The sequence below is a fragment of the Balaenoptera musculus genome, chromosome 14 (assembly GCF_009873245.2).
Source record: "Balaenoptera musculus isolate JJ_BM4_2016_0621 chromosome 14, mBalMus1.pri.v3, whole genome shotgun sequence".
In the NCBI taxonomy this organism is placed as follows: domain Eukaryota; kingdom Metazoa; phylum Chordata; class Mammalia; order Artiodactyla; family Balaenopteridae; genus Balaenoptera; species Balaenoptera musculus.
The window spans coordinates 9,536,902-9,559,439 of record NC_045798.1 but is presented as its reverse complement, the minus strand read 5'-3'; the positions used below and the strand labels follow the sequence as shown (position 1 = coordinate 9,559,439).

The 22,538-nt window shown below is 47.9% G+C and overlaps 1 protein-coding gene across 1 annotated transcript in view; it reads right to left on the bottom strand.

The window, feature by feature from the left end:
* The window catches only part of CUX2 (cut like homeobox 2), a 119,434-nt gene extending 112,600 nt beyond the window's left edge, over positions 1-6,834 (bottom strand). Inside the window, exon 1 of the mRNA XM_036823340.1 lies at positions 6,743-6,834. Within this exon, the coding sequence (XP_036679235.1) occupies positions 6,743-6,808 (66 nt within the window). The 5' untranslated portion in view covers positions 6,809-6,834. The remainder of the gene's footprint in view (positions 1-6,742) is intronic.
* Between the last annotated feature and the right edge of the window lie 15,704 nt (positions 6,835-22,538).

Genomic DNA, 22,538 nt, shown 5'->3' with positions numbered 1-22,538 from the left:
TTTTAATGAGCTTGAAGCAGATGATAGACGCAGCTGAGGCTCGGGCCAGTGTGCAGAGAGAAAGGAAGCTGGGACTGAGCTGCACCCAGGACTAGGACCAGCAGGAAGAGGCTGGGGCAGGGAAGAAGGGCTCTTCTGATGGGACCTACAGCCCCACTGCTTGCCCACGGCAAATGCCCACTGCCCGGGGAGTGGCCCTAGCTCTGAGAGCGTCTGCCATCAGCTTGCTGGGCACCCTTGGAACTTCCAAGGCACTCACAGTCTCAGAACATATGAGCCAGAAGGAACTTTCAAGGTTGTCCAGTCCATCACTGTCCGAACTTCAACCATTCATACTACCCCTCTGCATGCATTTTGCCATATTGATATTCCACATGAATTACTATTTCCATGATATTTATCTTCAAACTGACTCTTCTTTCTTTTTGTATAATTTTAAGTTCAATTTTAAGCTCAAACTTTTACACCCTTATAACCATTGCCCAGGTAGATACACAGAATATTCACACTCCTAGCACCTTGGAAGGTTCCCTTGTGCCCTCTCCTAGTTAGTACCCCCTTCAAGGTAACTATCATTCTGACCCTAGCATCTAGATAAAATTTGCCTGTTCTTGACCTTTACGTAACAACCCCTTCTCTTTTTAACCTAAATAAGTACATTTGAAAAGGAAATTCTTTTTATCACTAGAGGACACTATGCCATAAACAGAAGGTAGTCTTTAAAATAAAAGTACAATGAAAACAAAGCATTGCTGTTTGTCTTTGTTATAAAAGGAGACTGGCAAGTGCTGGAGAGGTGTTAAAGGTAGAGACTTCCTTCTTGCTCCAATGAGAAGGAATGAATGACCACTGAGAAGGGATAACTGTTCCTCCTGACACAGGTCAATCCCTTCTAATGTCAGGTCTACTTACAGTCATCTCACGTCCTAACAGTGGGGGTATGTCCCACACTTTAGCTAACACTAACTGAATCTGAGTCTCCCATTTTAGAGATGAGGAAACTAAGGCAAAAACAGCTTAGGCTACCTGCCCAAGCCACACAGCTGATTAAGAGGCTGGATTTCCTCAGAGGGAAGGTAGCTCTTGGGTGGGGAAGGAAAACTGTTGGTTATCTATGGGGAGAGCAAGTTGAACATTCTCAGTTCAACTGTGTTTCCTCAACCAGGAAGGACTGGGAATCGTACAAGAATACTTAGTTTTGAAAGAAATTTAACACATGATCTTGACCTGAAGTGTCAATGATGTACAAAACTTTGAGCTAGCTGCTATGTTCTTACAGGGAAAATACACATCTGAATTGTGCATATGCATGTCAATTCCCCCAGCATGTGCTCACACTCTTCTCAGCTCCAAAGACACCCTCACACTCAGACACGTCCCCCTAATACCAACTCTGAGAAGAGACCTGAAAACGATGCAGTGATTGCTGGGGATTAGGGGCTAAGGAAGCAAGGACCTCAGGTGTTCCCATATTTTGAAGGGGTTGCATGAAAGGAAAGAAACTCTTCCTCAACTTGTCCCTCCTCTGCTCAAAACCCACCTGTGGCTCTCCACTGCTCTAGAATAATCGCCATACTTCCTATCTAGGTGTCACTGGGCCCCTGCGAGTCCTTCCCATCTTCCCATCTCTTTGTTTCCTTCCCAACCAACCTTCCTGCCTTGCAGGAATCCAAAGGCAACAGGGTCTCCCGACTCCATGGCTCAACAGACTTCATTCCTTCAGCTCAGATGATCTCATTCTGTCTATGCAGCTGATCTTACTCATTACTCATCCTTTGTGCCTCGGGTTAAATGTCCCCTCTTCCAGTAAGGATTCCTGAACCCTCCCCTCCAAGTCTGGGCATCTCCTTTGTGCCCCTGTTATACCTTTCTGATATTTGCCACCAGATGTTGTCTTTTCAAAGGCCTAGAACTTTTTCGCCAAATGAAACCTTACACAGACATTCCTTATAGAAAACAATAGCTCATGGCTAACATTTATGCCATATGCACACACACACACACACATATATATGCTAGTATTTATGGAATGTGCTAAGCACTTTATGTATATTATCTTCTGTAAGGATATATGGATGAAGTGGCAGTTGAGATTCCAGGCCAGGTCTGGAAAACAAGGATGACCAGTGATTATGACTTTCAATACAGTCACCAACTCCCCCCAACACAAACCTGGAAGTCTGCTTTCTCTTTACTGCAGGGAGATGCAACTAGAGATGTTGTACATTCAACCATCCATCTACCCATCCACCCGTCCATCCATCCATCCATGATCTCCAGTGTGCTAGGCATTAGATAAGGGAAATCAGATACAGTCTATATCCTCCAAGAGCTCAGAAACCAAATAAGACAAGTTAGGGCATAAATAATTCTGGTAAAAGGGACAAAGGCCATCACATTAAGACAACACCTCCAGAGCAGACTTGGAGAAGAGTGAAACCCTAACATATGCCCTGAATTGCCTTTGCATGGGTAGGGAAACTGATGGGGCAAGGGAGAGATAAGAGTTTTACCTACTTCTACTAATTAAATCACTGTGTGGTTCCCAACTTGGGCAGGGGTTGCCAGTACCTAGTAAGTTACCCAGGCTGGAAGCCCTTTATCCAACATCCATCCAATCACCCAACCAACCATCCATTTATCCACTCATCCATCCGTCCATTTATCTAACAGATCATCTATCTTCCAACTGATCATCCATTCATCTATTCATCCAACTGATCATCCAACATCCATCTATCCAATCACTCACACTCAACCAGTCATCAATCCATCATCCATCCATCCATCCATCCATCTAATCATCGAACCACCCATCCCCATCTAATCATCCATCCAACTAACTACTTACTGAGCCCCAAATCTGCGCTAGTTACAGTGTTAGGTACTGGTATACAGAAACTAACCAACATAGCCCCTGTCCTTGAGGAGTTCACAGTGCAGTGGAGGAGACACACAGGTCAATTCCAACACTGTGTGCCTAAGTACAACATGAAAAGTATGAATAAAGTATGATGGGAACACAGAGAGCAAGGTGACTTGCTGTGACTGGGGTAAAGAGTCACCAAGGTGGGAATGTTTGACCTGGGGTCAGGGGATGAGCTGGTTAAGAAAGTTAAGCATCCCACACGGAGGAAATGGGATTATTGTGACAGCCCCCTAACTGGCCTCTCTGTTCCTGCCTTTAGTTTTCTTCTTAACATGTATCACTATCAAACACACTATATATTTTATTTACTAGAATGAAAACTCCATAATAGCAAGACAGAGATTTTGGTCCTTTCCTCCTTATGCTCAGTGCCTAGAACAGATCCTGTTACATAGTAGGCACTTTAGAAATGTTTGTTGGTCAAATAAATGAATGCATAAATGCTATGTGTCAGAAACCCTGAAAGAGCCTCATTTGTCTGGGGAACAATGACCATGTTCAGGGATCACAGACCTGTGTCAAAATTCTGGCTCTGACCCCTCACTAGCAGTGTGACCTTGGACAAGATACTCAACCTTAGTTTCTGTGTCTGTAAAATGGGGATAAAAATTTGTGCCCAAAGTGTTATTGAGCAAACCCTTGAGAACCAGATTGTAAGCAGGTAAAGTGCTTGGCACAGTGTCTAGGATCTTCATTGCTCATATTCCCTCCAATGGAATGTCAGTCCCTCATGGGTGGGGACTGTGCCTGTCTTGCTCACAGCTGTAGCCACAGGTTCTAGCTAAATGCCAGATGCATAAAGGCACTCAAAAAACACTTGTGAATGAATGACCGTTAGTAGATATAAGCATGAGGAGTCCTTTGTGGCAGGAGCAAGATGGGGCCCTCTTGCTGTTTGGGGGGGCCAAACAACCCATTCTGTATCTCAGGTCCATGGAGCCATTCAGGGCTTTGCCATCAGAGTCCCAGGCAGACACCGAGGAGGAGGGTTTCTGGGGATGCAGTGGACCATGATGGGAGTGTCGCCTTCAGAGTGGCCTCAGAGGCTGGCTCTAGGAGGGGGCCGGGAGATGACCTGGGACGAAGGGCACATGCTGGCCTGCCATGAGCAAGGAGACAAGACGGATGGCTCTGCAGCCCGCTGAGATGGATAACTGAGCCTTGGCCGAGAAACAGACCGGGTTACCAGAGCCATCCAACACTCCCGGCACCATATGTAAATTTCAGGTGCCAAGATGTAGGGCAAATTATCCGAGGGCCCCGGCAAGGGGCGGTGCCTATGAGAAACAGTTCTCAGCCAAGCTGGCTTTACTGAATTCCATCATCTGGGCTGGGGTGATAGTTCACACTTGGGTCACAGAGCCCATTGAGGGGACTGTATCCAAACCGTGAGGCCTGGGTGTGTGGGCGAGGCTGCCAACAACTTCTTAGCAGACGCCCAGTGCAGTGGTAACAATAATATAATAACTGTCCCATAGAGGGCTTACTAGGTCCATGTTAACTGCCATACAAAAGTTCATTTTATTTTCCCAACAGTGTTTGGCACGCAGAGGATTCTCTAGAAACATCTGCTGAGGGAGCAAATGAATGGTCCTATGATGCAGGTGCCATTTTACACAGGGTACCTGCAGAGAAACAAAGCCACTTGCCAAGGTCACACTTTCTTCTGCATTCTTTCCTCCGGATGCTCATGGGGCTACCTTTCTCTTACCTGTTTGTCCCAGACAAGGACTCATGTGGCCTGAAGATCAGGAGCGTGGCTGGGCCTTATCAGTCTGTCTGTCCATCTGTTTGTCCATCTGTCCATCCATCATCCATCCATCCATCCATCCATCCAGTCACTCACTCATTTACTCAACTATAATTTAAGTGCCTACGATGTTGCCCAGAACGAGTCAGACCCAAGTCCTGCCCTCACAAAGTGTTTGGTCATGGAGGGCACATAGGCAATTAAAATTGTGGTCCACGAGGCCTTCCTAGCAGCTCCCAAAGTTCTGGCTTCCAGAAAATCCAGCGGCAATTTGCTTTTAGCTGGAGGCAGGCCAAGAGCCCACATTCGGCAGGCAGAGCGGGTTCGAGTCCAGACGTTCTTACTTACTGGCTCTGTGAGTCTGGGCAGACCCTTGACCTCTCTGCATCTAGGATTTACTGCTGTAACATGAAGTCATGGCATGCCTTCTCTCTCAGGGGTGCAGGCAGGATGAGAGGCCCGTGGCTGGCAGGGGGTCCAGGGTGCAGGAGGTGCTTGGGTGCTCAGGGGCCAGGGCTGGCGCTTGAGGTGGGACCACTGCCAGCCCTGAGCCCTGAGAGGGCAGCAACCTTCCCTGCCCTGGTACTAGGCTGAGGCCCAGAGTTGCAGTGGGGCCATTTCTCTCATCAGCAAATACTGTCAGCTTGATCCAACCATTTCTCATCCTCTCTACTGCTGCCACCTGGGTGACCATAGGAGCCTCCTCACTGGTCTCCCCACTGCTGCCCTCACCCTCCTACAGTCCCTTCCCCACCCGACAGCCACCGGGATACTGTTAAACCCAAGTCACATCCTGTCCCTCCTCTACTCAAAACCCTTCCACAGCTCCCACTTGACTCTGCATCAAGGCCAAAGTGCTCACCTCGATGTCAAGGTCCCGCGTGACTTATTTCTGTCCTCACATCCTTCTACTCCCTCCTCACTCACTCTCCTCCAGCCACACAGGATCTTTGCTGGCTCTTGAACACATCAAGGACATTCCTACCACAGGGCCTTTGTACTGGCTGTTCCCTCTGCCTGAAATGCTGGGTTTTTGTTTTTGTTTTTGTTTCTGTTTTTATTCCACATGGGTCTTTTCCTTTCCTCCTCCAGGTCTCAGCTCTTACACCGCCTTCTCACAAAAGCCTGTCCTACCATCCTATTTAAAACAGCAAGCACCTCCTCCCTACCTCACCCATTCTTCTCTCTCTGCTTATTTCTCTAAACGGCACTTGTCATCAACACATTTATGTGGTTACTGCTCTATTTATTTATTGTTCATTTCCACTAGCCACCCTCCTTGAATGTCAGCTCCAGAAGGACATGGGCTTTGTTTGTTTGGGCCACTGCTGTATCCCTGATGCTTGGTACATAGTAGGTGCTCAACACTTGTTGGTTGAATGAATGTATCACTAAAGGAACAAATGAAAGATGTGCTGGCCAATCCCAGCACCAAACGTCCCCCCGCCTCACACTTGCACCCCGCCTCCAAGGCCCCCCCACCACCCACCAAGCATCAGCCAGGAAAACAAGCCAGTTCCTGCTGCAGACGGGACCTGGAGGTGGTTGTCCTTGAGAGAGGATGCCAATCAAACACCTAATTATCTCGCCACGAACCCGGGAGCCACATCTGATCGCTTCCTCCTGCCCTTGATTGCTGCTTTATATTCCGGAGTTCTCAGATGTAAAACCTTGGGGCACCAGGAAAATAGAGTAGCCCCGCCCCCACTCTGGTGGGTGTCAGGTGAGGGGCCGGGGACCCCACGTACCCCCTCTTAGGGCTAATACATCTGGTCCAGCTGCATGAGCTGGCTGCGCAGCTCCTCTCTGTGCTCTTCCCTCTCCTCTGTTAAAAAAGGGGGAGGGGGTCACATCAAGAAATCACTTGTTCACTCATTTCAGTGTTTATTGAGCACCTACTTCGTGCCAGGCACTTGCTAGGGGCCACAGTGGTGGTTACTCGTCATATCACAGGAGCTAAGGGCTTGCTATGTGGTGTCAACTTTTCATGCCTTGGCTCAGCTCCTCTCCTAACCCCTTCTGCAGATGGGGAAATCCGGTCTCAGAGAGATGATATCACTCACCCAAGATAACAGTCGGGCAAAAGCAGAGCTGGGCCTTGAATCCTGATCCCCTCTTCTCCAAACCATGGCACCAACGCTGAAGTCTGTGCCATTTTAACATCTTTTTCAAATTCATTTCTCTGAGTAGCCTCTTTTTTAAGGTGGGGGAGGAGACTGGGTGTTGCAAGAAGCTCTGTGGAAACCTCAGAAAGCTGTGGAAAAATTTACTGGTATACAGGGCTAAGGCACACAATGCAGGTGGGGAAGGAAGCTCCTGCTCGGTGTTAGGTGGGGGTCTAGGAGCCTCGTGGACCTCAGTGGTGGGAGACAACGGTCACACAAGTGCCCATGCGGTGTCCTGGGGAAAGCGCACAGGGAGAGAGCTGCAGCTAACAAAAGAATATGGGCACCGGGCACCTGGGGGAAGGCATCGTAGGAGGAAGGACCCATGGGCAAGGGCGTGGAGGGTGGAAAACCCGGGCTGTGCTGGGGAGTGGCTGACCACCTAGATGCGTATTAGGGACTCACGGGGATTGGGGCTGGAAAGCCGTGAGGCCAAGGCAAGAAGGAACTGGGAGCCACAGAGGACTGTTGAGCAGAAGAGGGGCACTTGCTTCAGGCAGCTCTGGGAAGCCTCACGGGCAGGAAGGTGACGGCAACAGGCAGAAGAGAGAGGTGATGGATTTTAGGGACCCAATGGAAAGGAATTAATGCCATTTGGCAACTGGGAGGATCAGTCAGAGGAGGCTGAGGGCAAGATGGAGAGAGGGGCCCTCAAATGAGGGGCAGCTGGGCACACTAAGGAGGGCTTCACACCAGGAGTCCTTGGGCCCTCCGTCGCTTGTCCCCTAATTTGCTGTTGACTTCGGCAAGTGACAGACCTCCCACTGCCCACTGTTTTATTGGTTAAATGAGGCCCAGGATGTCTGAGGGGGTACTGAGAGGACCTAAAGAAATTTGTAGATACAATTTCTCCCTAAACAAATGGGAGGAATTAGTGTTTAATAAATGCTCTGGGGAGTCTAGTTTGTAAGTATGAAGAGAAATATTTTTTAAAGAAAAATATTTTGTAGGGGTGACAAGGAGGAAAAGGGAGCCAGAGTTCAAACTAAATGCCCCCCATTTCTGCTGGTGTTCCTAACCCGCAGGGGTGCTCCTTTAAAGCCAGTCCTAATTTGGCTGCGACTCACATGCCGCGACTATTCTTTTTAGGGTTAGAAGACATTTGCTTGAGTGACGCCATCCCCAGGAGGGAGTCCCAGATTGAATGGGGGTTGCCCAGGCAGGGTCACCTGAGGGTCCCTATGAGCCTCCTACTAATCAGACAACCCCATGACTGAGTCCCTTGTCCCAGCGTGTCCCCAACACCTTGATAAAAAGTCTAATTGGCTGCTTCCCATCCAGGATGCGGGTCTTATTTCACATCAAGCTGCATAAGGTCCTTGATATACAATTCTTCCACTTCCAGTGAAAGGGAGGGAAGGGAGGAGGGAGAGGAAGAGGAAAGACTACATTTTATTTTTGAATCAACATCCCTTTTTATCTACCTATATTTTATTAAAATGTTTATCATCCACATAACGTGAAATTCTCATGGAGCCAACTTTAATTACCTGAAACTGCACCCAGGACCCCCGACTGCCTTCTTGGCACAGTAAATAAAGTGATGGGCAGGAATGCTACGTGGCCAGGCACTGACCCAACCAGGAAAGTTCAGGGACAAGACACTAATCCTTTCTGCAAAAGGGGGACTTCCCTTGTGGTCCAGTGGTTGAGAATCCACCTGCCAATGCAGGGGACATGGGTTCGAGTCCTGGTCCAGGAAGATCCCACATGCCGCGCAGCAACTAAGCCTGTGCGCCACAACTACTGAGCCTGCACTCTAGAGCCCACGAGCCACAAGTACTGAGTCCATGTGCCACAACTACTGAAGCCCGCGCCTAGAGCCCGTGCTCCGCAACAAGAGAAGCCACCGCATTGAGAAGCCCGCGCACTGCACCGAAGACCCAAGGCAGCCAAAAATAAAAAAATAAATTATAAAAATAAATTATAAAAATAAATTTTTAAGAAGGGGGTGTCCTTTCCTCTCCCCCAAACCACAAAAGGCCATGTCCCAAAACAACACAGATGAGACCTTTCTCTCCAAATGCTCTCTCCCCAGACCCAAGGAGACTTTCATCTCTGTATTTGGAGGCATAAAAGAACTTCCCCCTATCTACAGACACACAGACAGTCTGTACAGAATTGAATTTTTACTGTACTTATTGACTAAGAGAAAACTCGAGAATGACAGACTGGCCTATCCTAGACCAGGGACTTTCTTTCTCCAGGGCCTAAAGAGGCCCAGGACACAGGATACTCATATTCCCAGCATTGGGCCTAGATGAAGACTTAGGAATGCGGGCTGGGTTCGAATCCTGATCCTGCCACTCTCTAGCTGGGAGATCCTAATGCCTGAGCCTCAATTTCCTGATCTGCAAAATGGGTATGATGCTTGTGAGCATCATCTCAGCTAGGGATGGGGGTTGGACACCAAGCTGAGCTACCTAGAAGAAGTACCGAGGAACAGTGCAGATCACTGGGATGGTAGCAGCTCTGCAGCCGTGGGTTCAAATCTTCCCTGTTACACTTGCTAGCTCTGATCTGGCCACGTCACTGCACTTCTCTGGGCCTCAGTTTCCCCACCTGTAGCATGAGGATAATAATAATACTAAATGAATCTCAGGCACGTCTCACACTTCAATATCTCTAACTGTCCAGAAATAATAACCGCCCCTGCCGCCGCCTTCGTCCAAGCTGTCATCGTCCCTCGCCTGGACTATTTCCGGGGCCTCTTTCCTTCCCTCCCAGCTCCCGCCCTTACCTGCTACAGTCCAATTTCCAGGCAGCCGCTGGAGTGTGCTGTTCAAAACGTGAATCAGCTCTTGCCTCTCCCTGGCTTGAAACTCTTCCATGATTTATTTGCCATGGGCTTAGAGTGGAATCCAGACTCCCCCGCACTGGGGTCTACAGGGTGTGGCCACCACTCGAGGTTCCAGTTTTATGTGGGCTGACGTCTTTCCTCAGCTCAATGCACTCCAGCCCCTCCGAGGGCTTCTATCCTCCAGCACGGCGGCTTCTCTCCCAACCCTCAGGGCACTTGCCTGGGCAGTTCCCTTTATCTGTGATCCCTTCCCATCCCCCTAACTCTGGCACCTCCTTAGTGGGGTCCTCCCTGCCCTCACCCCAAACTCTAAAGTAGATCCATCCCCTCCTTGCTCCTTTTTCACAGAGCATTCACCAGCATTTGCAAAGACAAACTAAAACTAAAAGCTCCAGGAGGGCAGGACTTGTGTCTCTTTTGTTCTCTGTATTTCCAGCACCTGGGCCTATGCCTGGTGTAGAGGGAAGCTTAATAGACACTTTTTGAATGAGTATTCGCTTCACTGAGTTTCTTTGCACATCAAATGAATATAATGAATATGAAGAGACTTTGATAACCAGAAATGCTTCGCACAGATAAAACAAAAATAACAATTCCTTAAGAATGGAAATATCTTACTTTGGGGCTTAGAGGCAGGAAAGAAAGGGTGAGAATAAGGAGGAAAGAGAAGAGAAAAGCAAGAGTGGGAGAAAATTCAGGATTAATGAGGTGGAACTAGTGTGTTCCCCCCACCCCCAAAGGCCGTTTGGGGTGTTCTCCCACCACCCCTGGGAGGGTGCACTGACGCCTGACATGTTAGCACGTCCTGATATTTTAGGGCCTGGGAGAATTACTTGGATGAAAATTCATTCACATTTTAAAGCTGTATTTTCACTGTGCAGACCGCAGCAGTGGGGTCCCTTCAGGCAGATCGGATCAGGGCAGGTGGTGGGAGGTGGGTCGGCCTGGCTGACCCAGGCGGTGCTCATCCATTCCACACCCACCTCCGGAGACTGCAGACCAGCCCATGCTGCAGCACGTTCCTGTCGAGATGAAGCACTTGTCCAAGGACGGGGAAGCCATCTCTGCCCTCACACAAAACAGGTCACTGCTGACATTGAACCTGATGTTGTTTTCAAACCGCACTTTCTAAAGGAGTGTGTCTGTTGTTCTTTACAGGAAACCTCATGTTGCTTACATCCTGCTCATCAACATGCCGATGGCATTCACTGCTTCGTTCATTCATCAAACATGCATTTGAGAGCCTACTCTGTGCCAGGCACTGTTCCAGTCGCTGAAAATCCAGCAGTGGCTGCAGTAGACAAGGTCACTGCCCGTGTGGTACTGACAGTCTAGCACCTTATCTTTCACGGACGAAGGTGTGGAGTCAGGGTTTTTACATGGCGTTTATACAGCCCTGGGGACTGGACAGAATAACAACAACAATAAAGATAACAATAAAGGAAGGAGATACTTTTTTGCCCATACTAAGAGGCAGACACCATGCTAGGGGATTTACGATCATTCTTCTCTGAGCCTTACAAGAGTCCTTCAAGAGTCATGTAACTACTCCATTTTTTTGGTTGAGGAAACAGGCTCAGAGAGGACAGGTCACCTGTCCTAGGTCACAGACGTAGTAAGTCACAGGGCTGGGATTTGAACCTGGGCACTCCTGGCTCCAGAGCCCATCCATGCTCTTCTCCTGACCCTATAGTATACCTCGACCTAAATCCACAGCACAACTTCTGGTGCTTCCCTCTCGGTCCTGAGACACTATGTACTATCTAGGTGCAATATTCCAGGACACATGCAGCCCTGAAGCCCTAGCTTATCCCAGCCAGGTATGAATAAAAGAGTTGAACTCTGATCAATCCTTGGAAAGGTTCACTGAGGACCTAGAACATACTGAGCAGTGATCTTGAACTTCCAAGTACTGCACTGTCCAATATGGTACCCACTTGCCTTGTGAGGTTCTTTAAATTTAGTACCTCTAACTGAATTTAAATGAAATACAATTACAAATTCAGTTCCTCAGTCTCACAAGCCATATTTCAAGTGCTCAATAGCCGCAGGTGCTAGGGGCTACCATATTGGACAGTTCAGATATACATCATTTACTTTACCATAGAAAGTTCTATTGGACAGCACTAACTTCAGAACATCTAAGCTGTGTGGTTTTGTCTCATGAGTCCCATGCCCCCACCTGCCATTCATCTCTTCAAGCTCCAACGGCTCCCAGAATTCCAGGTCCAAACCCTGATTGAAACTCAGGACCAAAAATGCATACTCAAATCTCCAGAAGACACGACTAAATGCTGGTGAGGATGTGGAGCAGCTGGAGTGCCCATACACTGCTGGTGGGAATGTACAGTGGTACAGTCACTTTGGAAGACAGTTTGGCAGTTTCTTAAAAAGTTAAACATAAGTTTGCTTTACAACCCAGCAATTCCACTCCTCTACCCAAGAGACTTAAAAGTGTGTGTTCACACAAAGACTTGTGCATGCATGTTCAGAGCAGCACTATTCACAATAGCCAGAAAGAGGAAACAATCTATATGTCCGTCAACTGGTGAATGGATAAGCAAAATGTGGCCCATCTATACAATGGAATATTATTTACCAAAAAAAAGAGCAAAATACTCATACCTGTTACAACATGGATGAGCCTTAGAAACATAATACTAAATGAAAGAAGTCAACACAAAAGACCACATACTGTATGATCCCATTTATATGAAATGACCAGAAAAGGCAAATCTATAGATATAGAAAGTAGATTCATGAAGTCCTGGGGCTAGGAGTGCGATCAGGAAGATCTTTTTAGGGCGATGGAAGTGCTCTAAATTTGGACTGTGGTGATAATTGCACAGCTCCATAAATACTAAAAATCACTGTTGGGCTTCCCTGGTGGCGCAGTGGTTGAGAATCTGCCTGCCAATGCAGGGGACACGGGTTCGAGCCCTGGTCTGGGAAGATCCCACATGCCGCGGAGCAACTAGGCCCGTGAGCCACAATTACTGAGCCTGCGCGTCTGGAGCCTGTGCTCCGCAACAAGAGAGGCCGCGACAGTGAGAGGCCCGTGCACTGCGATGAAGAGTGGCCCCACTTGCCACAACTAGAGAAAGCCCTTGCACAGAAACGAAGACCCAACACAGCCATAAATAAATAAATAAATAAAACAAATACTTTTAAAAAAATAAATAAATAAATAAAAATCACTGTTGGGTACATGTATAATAGGTAAATTCTATTGTACATAAATTATACCCAATAAAGCTGCTTTAAAAAAAGTGAAAAGAAATCAGGAGGTGGGGAAAGCTACGTTCAGCTGCCTTGTAAAATCATAAAGCTCATGGTAACTTTCCTTTCAGAGCCCTCTTCATCTTTGCATTGGACCATCATGCCAATAAGGAACATTTATGGACAAGTCACTGGGTATCAGGCTCTGTGATCAGCATTTTACCTGAAGTGGTTATGAGTATCCCCATATTACAAATGGCAAACCTGAGGGCTCAGAGAAGGTACTTGCCTGGCGTAAGGACACAGCGTGGTGAACCCAGAGTTCCAACCTGGGTCTGTCCGTCCTGCCTCTCACAGTCCACAGGACGCTGCATCCAATTCGCCCAGTGATGCTGGAGGGAGCTCAGAAGAACAGACTCCAAGCTGTGCCCCTGAAACCTCAAGCTGGTGGCTGGTGCCCGTTCCTTGTGCCACCTGACACTCCGTTGGCCGGGACTCATGGTCAGTTTTATTTGATTTCTATTCTAAAGCACTGTTTTGTGTGTTTCTTTTTTTTCCCCTAGGGGTTTATAAACTCTGTCTTTTCTGTATCAGGTTGAAACTTAGAATACAGGTTGTCAGCCAACATGCCAGGCATTTTTCTAAAAATAACCCAAATTGGTTAAGCCATTTTTAAGCAGTGGAACAGTCAGGGGAGGGAAAAAAAGTTGTTGGGCAGGAGGAGGGAGGAATTTTAAAGGTGGTCTCAGATGCTTTTTTTGAACAGCTTTAAACTAAAGGTCTTGTCTGATTGAGATGGACGTGGACCAGTGACCGCAGCTACAGACCATGGGACAGAATGTGGTTTCCTCTGGTGCCTCAGGCCTCAGATTGGCTGCTCAGGGTGGGCATTTCCCTGTGTGTGGGTCACCAGAACATCTCATGTAGAGGGATGAAGAGGAAAGGACAGAAGGGGTGAGGGGAGAGGGGGAACAGTAGAGAACAGGACTTTCTTTAAGAATTGGGGGGACATGGGAAGGGGGGACCCAAAGGGCAGACACACCAAGGGTGGAGTTTGCTGTGCTCTCTGTAGCAGGACCACTAGGTGTTGAGGGTCTTCTCAAAATGGACCTGCCCCATTAAGTCAAACTCACCTGAATGCACGTTCATTCAATGTGCTTCAAGCACCTACATCAGGGAAGAGGCTGACCTGTTCCCAGCAGACTTCACAGGGCTTACAGGTGCGGGCCAGGGTGATATCAAGAAATGAAGGGCTGGGGGCATAACAAATGGGAAACAAGTGTCCCAGAGAAAGGGGGCAGCTATACTCAGCTTTGGCTGATTGGTGCCACAGAGGATTGTGGGCTCAGTGGGTCGGAGGGTTTGATTCTACAGAAAAGCCCAAATCCAGATTTTTAATTTGAAAATCTCCTGATTTTTAATTGTTGGCAACAAATTCAGAAAAAAATTTAACAACGCAGTCTGTGCCAAACAAAACAGATTTACTGGGGGATTTGGACCCTGGCCTGCCAGTTTGCAAACTCCAGTCTAGCCTGTTAATTACCAGGGATGAAGAGAATAATAATAACAACGATGGCTTGCATCTACAGTGCACTTAATGACGTGCCTGGCCCCGTGCTAAAACAACACTGTGAGGCGGGTGCTGTTATTATTTCCTTTCTACAGAGGAGTACATCGAGGTACAGAGAGGTTAAGTCATTTGCCCAAGGTCACACAGCTGCGGTGGCAGGGCTGGATTCCAGCCAGGAGTCTGGCTTCAGAGTCTTACAATTTCCTCGTGGTTAAAGCAAGCTGGGTGGCCAATGGTATGACATGTCCATGACATCCTGTGGAATCTGAGACCCCTGGAGATGAGGGGGTCCTTAACATTCCAGTTCATTACCCCCACCTCTTACAAACCTGTCCCCCAGAGAGGTTGGGGAGGCTGACAGCAGCCTCCAGAATGTAGGTTTCTGCTCACTGGTCACTCCATCCTGGGACTGCCCCAGCCAAGCTGGTCCTAGAAGGTCTTCAGGAGGACGTGTGCTGCTTCCCAGATGGGTGCCACCAGCCTGTGCCCGCTGCCCACTGGAGTCAGCTCCCCCAGCCCCCAGAACCTAAGGAGAGGGGCAGAGCTGACTGCCCTCTAGCCAGCATGAGGTCCCCAGGCCTGGCTGGCTCACTGCCCCCCACACCTCCAGTTCCTTCCTCCCAGGATCCCAAACAAGGAGCCTGTTCACAGCAGAGTGCTCATTACCATTTGCATCCCGCCTTTACCCAGCAGATGTGCGCTGTTACAATAGCAAGAGAGAAAATAGAAAGAAATCTCGGAATTTGTTCTCCAAAGATATTCAAATTAGTTAATCAAGGGGCTTCTTATTGCTTCTCCTCTCCCCCCTCAACAGCTATCCATGAAGATAATTGATCAGCTGCTAATAACTGATTACACTTCACAAGTGTTTTCTTATGCCCATTACCAGAGTGTTTAAAGACATTTTGTAAAGTTCTAATTATTTCAAATTGTTCCACTGTAGAAAACACCTTGGAGCAGTCAGTTGTTGGCTATGCCTGGGATGCTTGTGCTGGGTCAAAGGGTACTTGGAGGCAATGGTCAGGGTCCTGGGTAATCCCATACCCACCTCTCTCCTGGACTCCTGCAGCTCTCTTCCCTCCCTCTAATCCCTTCTCCACACAGCCACTAGGATGCTGTACTCCAACCACCATCCCTTAACGGTAAGCCAAGTCCGAACTCCTTAGCACACACCTCCTTCATTTATTCACTCATTCATTTTGTCATTTAACACAGCAGTTCTCCAACTTTTGTTGTCTCAGGACCCTTGTATACATTTAAAAATGACTGAGGCCCTCAAAGAGCTTTGTCTACATAGGTTATAGCAATCGATATTTACCGTGATCAAAATTAAAACTGAGAAATTTTTAAAGCACAAGCATATACAGGCACACACTCCATTAGCTGTCAGAATGATGACATCATCACACATCCTGTAGCTTCTGGAAAATTCCACCGTGTGTTCTCTCACAAGGCACATGTTTGATTAAAAGCTGGGGTGCTGGGCTGTGGAGGTGCTGTGAGTGCAGGAGTGAAGCAGATGGAGAATTAATTCAGGCTCCCACAGAGATGCACATGGACACAGGCAGCTCGCCTCCCTCTCTACTGCCTCCACTCCGCCAGGCTGCGGGCCTGGGATCAACCACCCTCAGAGGTGTGTCTTTGTGAAGATACAAGGGATCTGTGGATCTGCTAATAATGCCAGGCAGCTCTCTGGATGTCCAAGAAAGACGAACTAATCTAGTGGTCAAAAACATCAGAGGGGGAAAGATGTCAAAGGAATGTCAGGGTTAAGTGGACGCCCTGGCTTGAGCAGTTGGGGTCGTGGGGAGGGGCAGTGGTGGAGGAATGTCCACCATGAACATGGGGAGACCCCTGACCTAGGAAGCTCAGTGACAAGAGTGTGAATGTGTAAATGAACAAGAAGCTCAAGGGACGATCCTTCCTGTGACACTCTAAGTTGACTATGACGGGCCAAGTGGGAATCTCTGTCTTCATCCCCTGCATTTCTAAGCAATAACTGTTGAATTAAAAAGAACAGGTGACAGAACACTCTATGACATAAATCACAGCAAGATCCTTTTTGACCCACCTCCTAGAGAAATGGAAATAAAAACAAAAATAAACAAATGGGACCTAATGAAACTTAAAAGCTTTTGCACAGCAAAGGAAACCATAAACAAGACCAAAAGACAACCCTCAGAATAGGAGAAAATATTTGCAAATGAAGCAACTGACAAAGGATTAATCTCCAAAATTTACAAGCAGCTCATGTAGCTCAATAACAAAAAAACAAACAACCCAATCCAAAAATGGGCAGAAGACCTAAATAGACATTTCTCCAAAGAAGATATACAGATTGCCAACAAACACATGAAAGAATGCTCAACATCACTAATCATTAGAGAAATGCAAATCAAAACTACAATGAGATATCATCTCACACTGGTCAGAATGGCCATCATCAAAAAAATCTAGAAACAATAAATGCTGGAGAGGGTGTGGAGAAAAGGGAACACTCTTGCCCTGTTGGTGGGAATGTAAATTGATACAGCCATTATGGAGAACAGTATTAAGGTTCCTTACAAAACTAAAAATAGAACTACCATACGACCCAGCAATCCCACTACTGGGCATATACCCTGAGAAAACCATAATTCAAAAAGAGTCATGTACCAAAATGTTCATTGCAGCTCTATTTACAGTAGCCAGGACATGGAAGCAACCTAAGTGTCCATCAACAGATGAATGGATAAAGAAGATGTGGCACATATATACAATGGAATATTACTCAGCCATAAAAAGAAACGAAATGGAGGTATTTGTAGTGAGGTGGATGGACCTAGAGTCTGTCATACAGAGTGAAGTAAGTCAGAAAGAGAAAAACAAATACCGTATGCTAACACATATATATGGAATCTAAGAAAAAAAAAAGTCATGAAGAACCTAGGGGTAAGACGGGAATAAAGACACAGACCTACTAGAGAATGGACTTGAGGATATGGGGAGGGGGAAGGGTAAGCGGTGACAAAGTGAGAGAGTGTCATGGACATACATACACTACCAAATGTGAAATAGATAGCTAGTGGGAAGCACCTGCATAGCACAGGGAGATCAGCTCGGTGGTTTGTGACCACCTAGAGGGGTGGGATAGGGAGGGTGGGAGGGAGGGAGATGCAAGAGGGAAGAGATATGGAAACATATGTATATGTATAACTGATTCACTTTGATATAAAGCAGAAACTAACACACCATTGTAAAGCAATTATACTCCAATAAAGATGTTAAAAAAAAAAAAAAAAAGAAAGTACATTCCCATGGGGAAACCCCCCCCCCCCAAAAAACAGGTGAAATAAGAGTGAATAGGCTAAGCTACAGAGTGGGAGAAGCTTTGTGCAATTTACCTCATAAAGGATTGTGTCCAGAATCCAGAACTCCTAAAACCTCATTGAGAAAAGGAGAAATGACCTAACAGAAAAATGGGCAAGAGACTTGAACCAGCCCCTCCCCAAAGAGGAGATCCTAATACCAACGAGCACATGAGAAGATGCTCAACCTCACTGTCATAAGGGAAAGGCAAATTTAAACTAGGAGATACTTCTACATACGCACCAGAATGGCTGAAATGAAAGACAGTACCAAGTGTCGGCAAGGATGTGGGGCACCGGACCTCTCATAGACTACTGGTGGGGTGTCAACTGATATCTGGGAAAACTACTTGGCAGTGTCTACTAAAGTTAAACATACGCTGCCCTATGACCAGCAATTTGACTCCTGGGCACCTACCCCAGAGAAATATGTTCACCAAAATAGAGCCTCACTATTCAAAGCATGGTCACAGACCAGCAGCATTGGCTTCACCTGAAAACTTGCAACAGATGCAAAAACTCAGGACCCCCCACCCCTTCTGCTGCCCCCGCCCCGTCAGACCTACTGAACTGGGGGTCTGTACTGTAACAAGATCTTGAGGTGATTCATGAGTACCTTAAAGTTTGAGAAGAACTGGTCTGCAGTGTGCATAGAAGCACTATTCATAACAGCTCCAAACTGGAAACTACCCAAATGCCCATTAACAGTAGAAAGGATAAATATGCAATATATTCACCCAATGGAATACTACATTACAGCCAGGAGCATGAATAAACTTCAACAGCAAACAATATTGATAAATCTTATAAAAGTAATGTTGAGCAAAAGAAGCCAGATGCAGCAGAGTACACACTGTATGATCCCCCATTTATACAAGGTACGAAAACAGACAAAACAAACCCATGCAAATCAGAAGTCAGGAGAGTGGTTGCATCTGGAGGGCAATGGAAGCCGTACAAGAGATGCTTCTGGGTGGCTGGGGATGTTCTGTTTCTTGATCTCAGTGCCGGTTCTATGGGTATGTTCAGTTGTGGCGAGTCATGGAGCTGCACCCTTACAATCTGTGCACTTGTCTGAATGGATGTTCGGCGGGGGAGGGAGGGAGGGAGGGATAGGCAGGAGGAGGGAGGATCGGCTATTTTCCTTCCATCCAAAATCCTCTTGAATCTGCCCATGTCTTGCCATTTCTGCTGCCACCAAGCCCCCATCACTGCTTGCTTGGACTGCTGCAGTAGTCAGTCATGGGTCTTCCTCTGTCCCTCCTTCCCTATGATCAGTTCTGCCACAGCACCCAGGGGTGCTTTCACAAACATGAATCAGATCCCATTATTCCCACACTGAAAACTCTGCAGTGACTTCCCACTGCTCTGGAGGCTGGGGTCTCAGATTCTGCCCAGGGCTGGTGTGATCTGGCCCTGCCCACCTCTCTGCCCTCACGTCTCTTGCTCTCTGTGTTCCAGCCACTCTGCCTTTCACTGGCCAAGCATTAGACTACCTCAGGTCCTTTGCATCTGCTGTTCCCCTTGCCTGGACCTCTCTTCCTCTAGATTTTCCTATCACTGCTCCTTCAGGCTTTCCCTGACCATCAGGCCTAAATGGGACCTTGTTCTTATTCTCGCTTGGTCCCCGCTGGCTTCCTTCACAGCACTCTTGATATGCCTCTGTTTGCTTGTGTCTTGCCATCCCCTCTGCTCAACACTGATGGCAGGGTCCATACCTGTCCTGGCCTTCGCCTGTGGCAGCACCTGGCATACACCGTGCCTGTCTCCTTGGGCAGAAGGAAAAGAGCTGGCCTTCCCTCCCACTGCTTCTCCTCCCCATATTCCACAGTCCTCTTCTTCCTCCACCACTTCTCACCCACTCTTTATTTTTGACGTTGTGGATACTTTGTGTTAGTAACCTATTTAGTGAGGTAGAATATCCATTAAGAAATATGTACACAGTAGGTGCTCAATAAATACTTGAAGGAATAAGGGAAGAGAGGGGCTCAAGCACTCAAAGACATATTTACCAAGCATTCCCAGGCACCTCTTGATGTTCAGTTGTCATTGATTTTAATGGCTGTGCCACAGTCTGACTGGCCCACTTAAGGTTTTGAAAATATGTCCTTGAGGGACATAGGAAAATGCGACCAATGCCAAGTTTAAAAATACTCAGTGAAAATACTAGATCAATAGCTTTCAGGTTGTGGGGTGACTGGCAGCTGTGCCCACCCAGTGCTGTTGGACCTATGCCCTCAGCCAACCTGAGCCAGGGGCAGCTTTGCCCTGGGAAGTGGGGTGATGTGGCCAGTGGCGGGGCTCAGTGAAAGATCTGGGGGTCACCTAGGCCTTCTGAGAAGGACTGGAAATGACTTTCAGAGGCTCCAGCCACCCCCAAGGGCTCAGCCCTGGAAACAGTGGGCTGCCTCAGAGGGTGGGATGACTGCCAACGTTGCCAACACCTGTCCTGCACACCTACTTCACGGAAACTGTGAAAATCGACTGTGATTCCCTCATGGCAGATGAGGAAACTGTCAAGACCCCCAGGGCTAACTCGAAGCGTTCCAAGGGCTAGAGGTGGGACAATCTGAGGATTAAGAAGGAAAGTAATTTCGATGGACTGAAATCCATCAAAGGGGATGGATTAATAATAGCAGGAGTTTATAATAACACCAAAAACAAAAACAAAAAAAACCCCTTCACTGTTCACATTGGAGCATGCTGGGGAACCAACTCATTGCTTTAAAATTTGATAAATAAAAGGGAAGAATCAAACTTGCATTTTTGCCTTTCCTGAAATCTGCACCCCAGAGTGGCCAAACAGCAGAGAAGTTTCTCTCAATAGATACATTCCAGCTAGTAAACAGGAAGGAATGACAGAATTAGAGCACTGCCAGCTGGAGGCCCCTGAGGAGAGCTGAGTTACCCCGTTGAACTCTGACAACACTCACTCATTCCACCAAACACCTACTCAGTGCCAGGCACTTTTTTCATTTAATCCTCAACTCTATAGGGTGATATTATTTCCCTGTTCATACACAAGGAAGCTAAAGCACAGAGAGGTCAAGTTACTTATCTAAGAGCACACAGCAAGTGAGAGGCAGTGCTGGGATTTGAACCCGGGTAGCCTGGTTCCAGCATCCAAGCATTTAGTCACAAGCCTCTACCACTTCTCTGAAAAAAGCTCAGTAGCATTGTGGGTGGGAGCTTGGGCATCAGGGAAGCACGTGGCCAAAGCCATCAGCAGGGCCTATGAAGGCTTCCAGGAGGCAGCACCAATTAATGCCTGCCAGGTGGATGTGACTCTATTCATTTTATAATGTCAGCTAAAGAAGACTCAGAGAGGGTGTGTGACTTATACCAGGTCACACAGCCAGGATGCCAGGCCCACTCTTATCACTGTCATCCCCTGCCTCTGGGATGGACCTCTGCAGGTTGAGCCCAGTAGTGAGGAAGCAATCCAGTCCTTAGTCACATGGAGAGGGGGCCGTGGAAGCTGCTTACAGCCAAAGCCCAGTGCAGACATTGTGTAGAAGACTGATGCCTCAAATGACCCACCCCAGCCTGTCTTGCACAGACAAGGCCAACTCCAGGTACCATCAACCTGGGGGGTTCCTCTCAGAATTGGGGGCACCCAGGCTGGTGAGCCCTAAGGCATCCCAATTCCCACCCAGATCTCTACCTTAAGAGCAATGGGAGCCATTGAAATGCGTTTAAGTTTGAAGATAGGGAGAGAGAGAATAAAGCAGGGAAGAAAATAAGGGGGGTGTTGGGGGGTTAGCTGCAATTTCAACAGAGTGGCCAGGAGACATCTCATAGGAAAGGTGACTTATTGGCAAAGCCCTAAAGAGGCTGGAGAGTCAAGCCATGTGATCATCTGGGGGAAGAGCCTTTTACTGAGAGGGAACAGCAAGTGCAAAGGCCCTGAGGCAGCAGGAACATGCCTGCCGTGACTGAGGAGGCCTGGCGAGCAAAGGAAGCATAGGATCTGACGCAGTTTTCACAGAATCCTGCTGCCTGTTGTGTGAATATGAATTCCTAGCCAAGGGCACTGAAAACATCCACAGCAGGAAGCAGGGAGCACAGATAACATTACCAAGAGTAAAACACGAGTGAACACCTAGATAGCTCAGGCTCTGTGCCCAGCATGTTCTAAGCACATTTATGCATATTAATGCATGTATACCTCTCAGTGACCTGCTGGTACACAAGATCACGATCGCCACTTCACAGAGGAGAAAACAGGCCCAGAGAGGGCAAGGTTGCCCAAGATCACACAGTTGGCATGTGTTGGGGCTGGGAGGCAAATCCAGGGACTCTGGCTCCGAATTCCATCTCCTAACTCTACACAGCCATGAGGCCCACTCCACGGAGTCCCCGCCTCTCTTACAGTGAATTTGGGCCTGGCTGGGATTTGCTCAGTTCACTTGGTCCTGTCCAGCCACAAGACCTTTGCTCATGCCATTCCCTCTGCCTGGAACACTCCCTTCCCCTCTCGGCCCCACTACCTAACTCATGCTCTGGGTCTCAGCTTCAGTGTCACTGCTTCCAGGAGCCCCAGTCACTGCTCAGGCTCGCCGAAGCCTCTCTGAAACGATGGTCTAACAGCACCTCGTCTTCCCCATCAGGGCCCTCATGACACTTTCTATGCATCTAGGTCTCAACTGGAACGTCCACCGCCCGGAAGGCAGGGCCTGGGTCTGCCACCTGCCTTCCCTTTACCCTCGGCACCAGCCCACTGCACACAGTCAGTCCCCGTAAGCATTACCTGGCTAG